Here is a 12,500-nt window from a genome sequence, read left to right on the forward strand (position 1 = left end):
TTCAATACCGCTGGATGCTTTAGTATAAATTTATACCCTTTCTTCCATAAAATCGCCTTTGCTGTATTGAACTCTTTTCTCTTCTTTAGGAGTTCAAAACTTATATCTGGATAAATGAAGATTTTTTGTCCTTTATACTCCAGTGGTTTGTTGCCCTCTCTTACTTTTTCCATTGTCTTCTCCAGTACCTTTTCTCTTGTAGTATATCTTAGGAATTTTACTACAATAGATCTTGGTTTTTGTTGTGGTTGTGGTTTAGAGGCCAATACTCTATGTGCCCTTTCTATTTCCATTTCATGCTGTAGTTCTGGACATCCTAGGGTCTTAGGGATCCACTCTTTTATAAACTCCCTCATATTCTTGCCTTCTTCATCTTCCTTAAGGCCCACTATCTTTATGTTATTTCTTCTGTTATGGTTTTCCATTGTATCTATTTTTTGAGCTAGTAGTTCTTGTGTCTCTTTAGTTTTTTTATTAGATTCCTCCAATTTCTTTTTTAAGTCTTCTACCTCCATTTCTGCTGCTACTGCCCGCTCTTCCATCTTGTCCATTTTCTTTCCCATTTCTGTTAAGGTCATCTCCATTTTATTTATTTTCTCTTCTGTGTTGTTTATTCTTTTTCTTAAATCCTTAAATTCCTGTGTTTGCCATTCTCTAAATGATTCCATGTATCCTCTAATAAGAGCAAGTATATCCTTTACCTTGCCTCTCTTTTCTTCTTCTATTTCACCATACTCTTCCTCTTCTTCTTCCTCTGGGTTGGCCATCTGTTGTTTCTTTGATGCCCTTTCCTCCTCTTCTATCTTGTTTCTATTGTCTTCTGTGGTCTCTTCTTGCTGCAGGTGTTCTGCAGCTGTCGTTGCCGGCTGTGGAGATCGACTCCCCAGCTGGTCCCCCCTCCCGTCGGTGTGTTTTTTTTCATTCGCATCGCGCATGCGCGAAACTTCGCGCATGCGCGGTTGCGCACTTTTGTTCGGCTCTGCGAGCCATTTTTGTAGTCCATTATTTACCGACCTGAGGGAGCGGGTTTCTCTCTCCGCAGCGGGCCTCTTCGGACAGGTAAGGCCTTCACCTTTTTCCTCCTTTGTCTTCTCTTCCTCTCTTCTTACCGTTGCTTTCGACTTTTCTTTTTTTGTCGCCATCTTCTTTCCACCTTTATACTCACTTTTCTGTAACTTTTATTTCTGTGCCTTTGTGTTTTCTCTTGTTTTTCCCGACTTTTCTGGAGAGGGCTGGAGTTCACCGTCCGGCCACTACTCCATCACGTGACTCCTCCCTCTTTGAATTATTATTTGAGCCAGGTGAAAGTTGGCAAATGGTAAACCTTATTATGGAAGTAAAAGTGTGGCTTAGAGTTTGGTGTAGGAAAATGGGCTCTGATTCATGAGATTCTGGTATCAGGATATGGAAAGGAGAGAGTTGTTCCACTGGGATGGGCTCCAGCTGAGCTCTGTTGGGACTGGTGTCCTGGCAAGTGGCAATAACCAGTGCTTTAAACTATCTAGGAGGATGTTTGACTCCAAGAGCAGAAAGTTGAATAAATTAGGAAATTAAAGAGCAGTAGCACAGAATAATAGCAGGAAACTGACAGTCAACATGCAACAGACCAGAGCAGATGATATAATTGAAAATAGACAAATCAAAACAAATCTACTGTTGTAAATATTGTACCTGTAAAAAAATCAAAGATTTATGTTCTTTATTTTAATGTATGTGTAGTATTTGATTACACAGAAAGCAACATGTGAGTAAAATGCAATAGCTATTATAGAAATTAGATCGCAGGGTGACTCGGTCTGGGTGTAAAATATTTCAGGCTAGTCCCTGGCGTGGCCAATGCCAGAGCTTTGAGGGGAAGGACCTCAGTCTAGAGTCCTTTTGCTACAGGACTTTGAGGGGCTGAGATTGGTGGGGAAGCCTCTTAAATAACAGAGGGGGGAGTTACTACAAGGAGCCACAGATGTGGCAACAGTGCTACAGAGCAAATTAGAAAATGAATTCAACAATGGACAGCAATGCAATGTGTCAGTGAACTAAGGATGAGAAAAGACTTTGAATGGTTATTTCTTTTGCACATAATTTTATTGTGAATAAAGTTTATTTTTGCCAAAATTCTGGCCAAAGCAGATAGAAGGTGGGATAGTTTCCTTAATCAAGGAGAGGACCGGAGTAGTGCTGAGTCTTGGCATGAAGGATGTGGAAATATTTAAAAATTTGAAATTAAATTTAAATTTAGACATACAGCACGGTAACAGGCCATTTCAGCCCATGAGTCTCTGCTGTCCAATTTACACCCAATTTACCTATCCCCCCCGGTACACTTCAAACACTTCAATTTTTACACATTTCCTCCATGGGATTTTACTTTATGCACCAATCTCCTAAGTGGAGGAAACTGGAACCCCAGGGAAAACCAATGTGGACACAGGGAGAACGTACCATCTCCTTACAGACAGCATGGGATTCAAACTCCAGTCCTGATTCCTGGCATTGTAAAGGCGTTGCGCTAACCACTATACCAACTGCAACGTGGAATTTGTTTGCGTGGAAATTACGAGTAGCAGGAGAAGGAAGGCACGGGTGAAAGTAGTTTATCAATACACAAAATTTGACCTCCCAGTAGGCCTTAGCATAGATAGGGAACCTCAAAGGGCATGTGATAGGAGATTTTGGTCAACATATTTGAGTGGATGGATTAACTGGCAAGGGTATCGTAAAAGAAGAATTTGCAGAATGAGTCAGGGATTGATTTATAGAGCAGTAGATTGCAGAGTTTTTCTGCAAATGGAATATTTTGGATTTAGTATAATGCAATGAGGAAAGAGTAATGCGGTTTAAGATCCCCTAGTGACCACAATATGATAAATTAGCAAATACAGTTTCAGGATGAACATCATAGGTCCATAATTAGTGGTTTCAATTTAAATAAAAGCAATTATATTAGTATGAAGGAGGAGCTTCCAGCAGTGGGATGAGTAAACAAGCTAAGGGATAGGTCAGCAGAGGAACTGTGGAACATACTGTGGTGGTACACCACCGGCCTACTGCAAGGGGCAACCTCTGTACCTGCAGGAGTGGAATGGATCAAGCCCCACCCGGTCGGGTGTCAATGACCCTCCGGGATATAAGCCTGCGTCGGCCTCCCAAGGCCTCTCTCAGAGTTGCTGCAGCCAAAGCCGGTCTGGCTCTATGAAGGTCTTTGTGGATTAAAGCCCGTTGTACAAGTCTTTACCTTGTGTGTGTGTCTGATTCTGTCTAACAGCGCACCACACATACTCATACAGCTGGTGTCTAATGATCAGCAAGGGTTTTGCCCACTCATAAAGAGGGACTCCATGTGGTTAACAAATGAAGCCAAGAATAAAGTTAAATTGAAAACTGGGAAACCCATTGATGCAAGGGCTTGTAGGAGACCAGAGGACTGGAAAGCTTTTGAAAATGGAGCAACAAAAAATAAAGTTCTTAAGGGAGAAAATACATTTTGAGACAAACCTTGCATGTAGTATGAAAACCAACCTTAAAAATATCAGTCAATGTGAATTTTAACCTCCAGAGAATGAGTATGGAGAATTAATAATATTTTTTAAAAAGTAGCAGACATACTGACTTCACTGTGGAAGACATCGGTAATATCACAAAGATATCAGTCATGCTAATTTTACATAACATGGTAGAACTTATAAAAATCCTAATTACAAGGAATAAAGATTTGGAGAAATTTGTAGGGGGTGGGAGAGGGGGAGGAGGGGGGGGGGCAAAAAGCTGACAGATCACCAGAACTCAACTGGACACTAGCATTTTAAAGGAATTGGCTGCAGAGACAGTGGACCTATTGGTTGAAAATGAACATCCCTCACTAAACTTGGGAATGGTAGCAGAAGAGTGGAAAGAGTCAATATGATTGTCTTGTTCAAAAAAGGAGAACGGCAGAAGGCAGAGAACTGCAGGGCAATTCATTTACCAGCTATTACTGGCAAAACATGAATGTCAGTAATTCAGAGGAAATAGCTAATCATTGAGGAAATCTTAATATAATTAAAGCCCATTGATATGGTTTTAATGAAAGGAAAATGACTTTTGACAAATTTGCTCACATTCTTTAAAGAAGTAACAGGAGAGTTGATGGAGGGGAACCTGTAAATGTTGTGCACCTGGATTTCCAGAATACATTTGACAAGGTGCCACATAGAAGATTGGTGCATAAAGTAAAATCCAATGGAGGAAATGTGTAAAATTTGACTCAAATCTGGGCTGTCTTTGCAACCAGAAAGTTGGAATAAATGGGTCTCTTTAAGACTAGAAGGAGGTAACTAGTGGAGTGCCCCAGAGATCAGATCTAGGCCCACACTGTTTAACTATTTACATTAATGACTTGGAAGAAGGAACAGTGAATAATTTATCCAAATTTGCCAGTGATACAAAAATAGGTGGAGGGATGTGGTGATGAGATTAAGGTTAATGGGATATAGATTGTTTGAGTGGACAAAAGATGTTTAGTGCAGGGAAGTGTGAGGTCACTTTGGTAAAAGAAATCAAAAGCAAGGTTAAAAGCTTAATGGCAAAAAGCCTGCAAGTGAGAAGTATAGAGTGATGCACCATCAATCCCTCAGGAGACTATTGTGGAAAAGTGAATAGGCTTTAATTCACTTGAGAATATAGCACATCCCTACTGTTCGGTTGTCCTGCACTGAGTTGCGAGGGGCTGTGGAACAGCCACCTTTATACAGGAGCCTGTGGGGAGGGGCCACAGGTACAAGTGACCAATAGGCATGCTTGACCAGATAATTATACATTACAGTGGTTTACCACACAGAGGGATCTAGATGTTCTCATGCATGAATCGTAAAAAGCTGGGAGGCAGTTTCAGCAATTAATAAAGGTAGAAAATAACATTAAAGTCTTCATTGCAAAGGGGTTGGAGTTTAAAAACAGAGAGGTTTTGTTGCCCTTGTACAGGAAGTTGGTGTACAGTTGTGATCCCCTTCAGCCCTTCTAGTCTGTGCCGAACCATTTCCTTTTTGCCCAGTCTCACTGATCTGCACCCAGTCCATAGCCTTCCATACCTCTCCCATCTGTCCAAATTCCTCTTAAATGTTAAAATTGAGCCTGCATTTACCACTTCAGCTGGAAGATCATCCATACCCCCTCTATTCTCTGTGTGAAGAAGTTTACCTTTATGTTTCCCCCAAACGTTTCCCTTTTCACTCAACCCATGTCCTCTGGTTTGTATCTTACCTGCCCTCAGTGGAAAAAGCCTACCTAAATTTACTCTGTCTATCCCCCTCATAGTTTTAAATACCTCAATCAAATCTCCCCTCATTCTTCTACACTCCAGGGAATAAAGTCCTAAACTGTTCAACCTTTCCCTGTAACTCAATTCCTGAAGTCCAGACAACATCTTAGTAAATCTTCTCTGCACTCTTTCTATCTTATTGATATCTTTCCTGTAGTTAGGTGATCAAAACTGCACACAATACTCCAAATTAGGCCTCATTAATGTCTAATACAACTTTAAGATAACATTCAAACTCCTGTCATCAATACTTTGATTTATGAAGGCCAATATGCCAAAAACTCTCTTTACAACCCTGTGGTAAGCACTGTATGTTTGTTTAGCTGTCTAGACACACATATTGGGTATTCTCCACCTTTGATCTGAAGTTCCAGCTCCCCATCCACCTGGAGGACCACCAATATATTGGTTTTGAGGCAGAGAGCTGCCTCTACCATTAGCTGAGGATTCCATTCAACGTCACCAATGTGGTCTCAGTCTTGGTAGACCAGTACAAGCCGCAGGCCACATTCCTGTCTTTTTTTGTGGCCGTGACCTGCAGGATCATGACGCCAACCTCCAAAAATTCCCCCAGACCAACAAACTCCTTAACCTTACATACAATAAGGATAAATGTGTATTTTGCACAACCTGCCTTGCTACCCTTGGCTGCATCATGGAGAGCAGAGTCATTCGCCCTGTCCCTGATCACATGTGCCCACTTTTGGAACTCCACCTTCCCCACAGCTTCAAGGCCCTGAAAAGATGCCTGGGCTTCTTCTACTATCCCGAGTGGGTCCCCAATTACATGGACAAGGCCCACCCCTTGTTAACTCTACCTCTTTTCCCCTGACAACAGAGGCCTGTGTTGCCTTTAGCCGCATCAAGGCGGACATTGACAAGGCCAGGATGCACGCTATGGATGAATCCACCCCGATCCAAGTGGAGAGCCATGTATCCAACCTTGTCCTGGCTGCCACCCCTAACCAAGCAGGCAGACCTGTAACCTTTTCCTGCACCCTCCAGGATCCCGAAATTCAACACTCCTTTGTTGAGTAGGAGGCCCAGGCCATTGTCGAGACAGTACAGCACTGAGACGCTACCTCATTGGAAAATGATTTACCTTGCTGACTGACCAAAGTGCAATTGTTTTCATGTTCAAGAATCAGCAGCAGGGTAAAATCAAAAATGATAAGATATTGAAATAGAGAATTGAACTTCCCACCTACAACTATGATATCTTATTCTGGCCCGGGAATCTCAATGAGCCCCCAGATGATCTATCCTGCAGAACGTGCTAGCACAAATAGACTGGTTACAAGCCCTCCACAGTGACCTTTGCCACCCTGGGGTCACCAGGTTCTTCCACTTTATCAAAGCCTGCAATCTGCCTTACTCCATTGAGGAGATCAGGACTCTGACCAGAAACTGCCAGGTCTGTGCAGAGTGCAAACCACACTTCTATAGGCCAGACCGAGAGCATCTGATAAAGGCTACCTGCCCCTTTGAAATCCTAAGCATTGATTTCAAAGGACCCTTCCCCTCCTCTGACCACAACGTGTACTTCCTCAGCATCATTGATGAGTTCTCACATTTCCCACTCAGGCATGACCACTGCCAAAGTCATCAAGCCCCTATGCAATCTCTTCATCCTGTTTGGGTACCCCTGCTATATCCATAGCGACCAGGGGTCCTCTTTCATGAGTGATGAGCTGCATCAGTACCTGCTGGTCAGGGGCATCACCACAATCAGGACCACCACTTACAACCCCCGAGGGAACGGGCAGATGGAAAGGGAAATGTTACTGTCTGGAAACCCATCCTCCTAGGCCTGAAGTCTGGAGGCCTTCCAATCTCCCATTGGCAAGATGTCTTCCCTGACGTGCTCCACTCAATCAGATCGCTCCTATGTACAGCCACCAATGCCACCTCATAAGAAAGAATATTTTCCTTCCCTAAGAAGTCCGCTTCAAGAGCCACGCGGCCAGCCTAGTTGACATCTCCAGGGCTGATCCTACTGCGGAAGCACATGAGGAGCCATGTCTGACCCACTGATTGAAAGGGTGCAGCTCCTCTACACCAACCCCCAACATGCCTATGTGGCGTATCATGATGGGCACGAGGACATGGTCTCTGTTAGGGACCTGGCGCCCTCAGAGGTTCCTGAGGCCATTACCGATCACCCAGCTACCCCTTCTCCTATTGTTACCTTTGATGCACCAGGGCATGGCATGTTATCCCAACCCCAATGGATGGCATGCCAGACTTGTCGCCACGCATTCTCCAAGCCAACACCGACGACTGCATAGAGACATTCCAGATTATCTAAGACTCAACAGCTGTGCCACAGTCGCAGCAGCAGACCAGACCACCTAAAAGACTTCATTTGTAATAATACCTAATTCACTTCACCCCACCAGACTCTTTCTAAACCAAGGGATGAATGTGGTAAACCACTGTCTGTATGTTTAGATGTCTGGACACGCTCCTTGGCTGACTATATCTGTGGCTCCTCCCACAGACTCCTGAATAAAGGTGACTGTTCCACAGCCCCCTCCCCAGTTCAGGACAGTCGACCATCATGAACGTGCCTCCATTCTATTGCTAATAAAAGCCTATAAGTTTTACATAGCATTCAGTCTTTTGGAGTGATTGATGGTGCATCAAACCCTATCCACTTGTGACACCACTTTCAGGGAATTATCGGTATGCATCTGTATTCTCAGTTTCCTCTGTTCTACCGCAATCTGCAGTGCCCTACCATTTACCATGTACGTCCTTTTTTGGTTTGTCCTTCCTAAGTGGAACATCTCACACTTGTCTGCATTATTTCCATCTGCCATTTTTCAGGTCAATTTTCCAGATAGTCCAGATCCTTCTGCAAGCTTTAAAAACCTTCTTCACTGTCCACAACGCCTCCAATCTTAGTGTCATCTACAAACTTGCTGATCCAATTTACCACATTGTCTTACTGTATTTTTGCTTGTATTACTTGGTGCTTAAAATAGTGAGGAGTGTCCTTATTTAAACATTTAAGATCCTAAATGAGTTTGATGGGATAGGAGTTGAGATGTTTTCCCCAGTGGAAGAATATAAAACAAAAGAACATAATTACAATGTACAGGACAAGCCAATTAAAACAAAAGCATGAGGAAAATTCTTCTTGCAAAGGGTGGTGACTCTGGAATTGTCTTCTCCAGTGGATAAATGATCCTTGTTCATTAGAAGCATTTAAAGTGTAGGTAAATAAATATTTGGTAGATCAAGGAATAGAGGGGGATGGAGAAATAGCACAGAAAATGAATTGAGGCTGGAATAGATTAACCATGAACACTTTAAATAGTGAAGTAAACTTGAAGGATGTGATGCCCAACTGCTGCTCCAATTTTGTTGTGTTCTTATAACTGATCTATATTAGAAATAACAAGGAATTTTACTGAGGAAATCTTCAAGGAAGAAAATAAACAGCAAGGAACAAACATAACAAAGGAAGAGTCCTACCTTCACAGTCGTATTTTTCTCATATCTAAAGGCTTTAGTCTGTCCATTTTCCAAATACACCTTGAGAACATTAGGCATGAAAAGAAGTGAGTTACCCTGTGAGAAGGAAAGAACACAAATTGCTAGAATTAGTTATTACAATAAAGAAACAATGTCATACAATAATCTTTGTTTCACTCTGTGCCCACCATATTCCCTGTTCACCTAGGATTGTGTGGTCAAACTCCACTCCAACTCCATCTATAAGTTTGCATATAATACCACTGCAAGATCTCTAAAGATGGAGAGTATAAGCGTAGAAGCCAGAGAATGGGGTTAGTGGCTTGGTGCAAGTACCTCAATGTCAACAAGAACAATGAGGCTGATTCTATATTTCTGGAAGAAGGGTGGAGCTCACTCCCTGCTCTGTATCAATGGTGTGGAGATGGAGAAAGTGGACAGCTTTAAGTTCCAAGGTGCACCATCTCCAATGGCTTGTCCTGGTCCACCCACATTGACACAATGGTCAAGAAAGCACCAGCATTTCTATTTTATCAGAAGCTTGAGGAAACTTGGTGTCCAAGGATAGTTTCTTTCCCACTGTTATCAGATTCCTGAATGAACCCCACACCAGTAAAATTATGTTGCCTTTGCTCTGTATTAACTGATCCCTCTCTGTAATTATGTTATTTTGTACAATATCTTCCTTGGTGTACTATGTATGAGCTGCCCTGCTCATAAAAAAACTTTCTCTGCACCTTGGAACACATGACAATCAACTTGAACTTGAACTACAGGTGCTATATTTGAGATGGTGGAGAAATGGGGAGAATGTAGAACATTACAGCACAGTATAGGTCCTTCAACCTACAATGTTATGACAACCTATGTAAACCAGCTCCACAACAATCAAATCCTTTCCCACCTCACACCCTTAACCCTCTAATTTTCTTACATTCACATTCCCTTCTAAGAGTCTTTTGAAGCTCCCATTGTATCAGCCTCTACCACCATCCCCATCAATAGATTCTAGACACCCACCACTCTCTGTATAAAAAAACTTATTTTCATCACCTCCCATAAAATCTCATCCACTCACCCTCAACAGAGATCCTCTGGTATTGGCTGTTGTTTCCCCCCCCCCCCCACACACACACACACAAAAAGGATGCAGGTTGCCCACCCTATCTATGCCCCTCATACTCTATCAAGTCACCTCTCATTCTTCATTACTCCAAAGAGAGAAGCCCTAGCTCTGTCAACCTTGCTTTTAATGACATATTCTCCAATTCAGGCAATATCTTTGTTAATCTCCTCTACACCCTCTCTAAAGCATCTATATCTTTTCTGTAATGAGTTGACAAGAGCTGAAGGAAATTCCCCAAGTGTAGTCTAACCAGAGTTGTATAGAACTGAAACATTACCTCATAGTTCTCAAGCTAAAGACCTCAACTAATAAAGGCCAGCACCCCATATGCTTTCTTAACTATCCTGTCAACTTGAGGGATGTATGGGCCTGGACCCCAAGAGCTCTCTGATCTTATACACTGTGAATAATCCTATAATTAACCAGGTACTCTGCCTTCATGCCTGCTCTTCTGAAGTGCATCACTTCACACTTATTTGGATTGAACTCCATCTGCCACCTCTCAGGAGGTGCAGGAAATGGGACCATCAACAGTACTGTGAGAACTCTGAGAATAGAATGAAATTCCAAGAGAGAACTAAAGACAGATCACCAGCCGACCAAAATAATTCTGTATTGAGGAGCTAAAAATCTCAGCAAATCTACCAAATCTCGAGAGCTAAGAATATGTGTGTGTGTACGGAAGGGTTGGTGCAATTTCAGATTGCTAACTATCCCCTCTATCCTGTGGTCATATTCCTCAGAAGTCCACTCTCATCCAGGAGGTCCCAGAATACTTTAGACAATGCTGCAAGAGTCCAGATGAACAATTAGTATGGTCCACTCTGAGATTAAATCACTTTAAAGATACACAGTGGAGTTTGGAGTAAGTTGTCATCAAATTAAATCTGTCTTCAGTATACGGTAAAAGAAACCCAGAGAAAATCAAGGCCTGTCTTCATCCATGACTGTCATCCAACCCACAGTGCAGATCTCCAGACATGTATTACATCTTCTATCTAGCAGATGGAAACTCCTCTCCTTGGTGTTGGATTATCATTCTGGAAATGTAAATCAAACAAGCGTGTAATAGGCAATTAATCTACCTAGTGGATTGGAATCAGCCCTCAGCAGAGGAGCCAAATAACCTGACACAGAATCATACATCACAAAACAGGTAGTTCATCCTACTCACCCCTACCAATCAAGATGGCATTCTGGGCTAGTCCCTTTTGTCTGCATTTGGTCCATATCCTTCCAAACCCTTCCTTTTTATATATCTGACCAAATGTATTGAATATTGTAATTATTACTGCTTCGATAGTTTGCTCAGGCAGCTCATTCCAAATGGGGACTCTCTGAATTAAAAATTGTCCCTTGGATCCCTTTAACCTAAACTATGGCCTCTAGTTCTAGAATCACCTACCCCAGGGAAAATACTGGGAGCATTCATTTTATCCATGTCTCTCATGATTTTCTAAAACTCTTAATGTCACCCCCTCAGCCTCCTATGCTCCAGGGAATAAAGACCCAGCCTATTCAGCCTCTCCCTATAACTCAAGCACTTCAATTCTGGCAACATCCTGGTGAATCTCCTCTTCACACCCTCCAAACTCTTGATATCCTTTAGAGGCATCAAAACTGGTTAAAAGGCTCCATGATTCTAACCGAAATATCATTTTTGTATAATATTTGAAGTTCTGTACAGCCATAAACTTGTATTTGTAAAGAGTTTTACATTGTACTCTGGATTGCTGTTGGAGGGAGTGTGTCTGTTTGGAGAGATTGCCTACATTTCCATTGCACACACCATCAACAGTCTTAATCTATGAAGAGATGAAGTACATCCAGATACATGTCCAGCATGCACAAACAAAGGGTACTTAGTCCAGGAGCAATATGGCTCTAATAGTATTGGTATGGGTGGATCCAGCAGTCAACTTAAGATCTGTAGGTGGCACAGACCTGTGTGTGGCCATTCACGATCACTTCCTCAGCAAACCGTACTTTGACTGGGTTGCTTTTCAGTCTGGCTCGTTTTTCTTCAGTAATAAATGATGATTTGGGCCCCTGATCAAAGCAGAAAATATTGCAGTAAAATTATAGCATTGATATTCTGCAATAAACTGTTGCGTTGATGATGTGGTAAGACACTGACATTTAGACTGTCAATTGCACTTTTAATACCAGGATACAGAAGATGACTCATGTGTTCCATAACTCATGTTAACAGATCACTAAAATAATTTATGAAATCAATCCTAGGAGTTTAGATCCCATTGAATTCTATTCCTATTCAATAGACTATACTGTTAGAAGAGGTTCAGTGAATCATCCATATGTGTCAAGGTCAGAATATCTCATTTTATTCTTGACTCGACCTCTTCTTTCCACTCAAATACTCACAGCTACTTTAGCACTTGTTTTCCAGGTTTCCCATTTTAGACACTGCATTGCAAGCATTTGACTGAGTTACAAGAGAATCATCATTTCATTAAAATTTGCTTGGGTAGTATAGTGTGGTTTGTGGAGGATCATGTGGCCTCTCCATCTGGAACTTGGTGGGAATATGGATTGTGGACAGTCACGTGGCCTCTCTGTATTGAACCAAATCAGAAGTTG

At 42.1% G+C, this 12,500-nt stretch overlaps 1 protein-coding gene across 1 annotated transcript in view; it reads right to left on the reverse strand.

The window, feature by feature from the left end:
* LOC138761051 (FERM and PDZ domain-containing protein 1) overlaps positions 1 to 12,500 on the reverse strand; it is a 103,840-nt gene that overhangs the window by 48,109 nt on the left and 43,231 nt on the right. Inside the window, exons 6-7 of the mRNA XM_069932969.1 lie at positions 11,844 to 11,948; positions 8,774 to 8,869 (exon numbers count right to left, since the gene is read on the reverse strand). Of these exons, the coding sequence (XP_069789070.1) occupies positions 8,774 to 8,869; positions 11,844 to 11,948 (201 nt within the window). The remainder of the gene's footprint in view (positions 1 to 8,773; positions 8,870 to 11,843; positions 11,949 to 12,500) is intronic.

This window comes from Narcine bancroftii, chromosome 1 (assembly GCF_036971445.1).
Source record: "Narcine bancroftii isolate sNarBan1 chromosome 1, sNarBan1.hap1, whole genome shotgun sequence".
In the NCBI taxonomy this organism is placed as follows: domain Eukaryota; kingdom Metazoa; phylum Chordata; class Chondrichthyes; order Torpediniformes; family Narcinidae; genus Narcine; species Narcine bancroftii.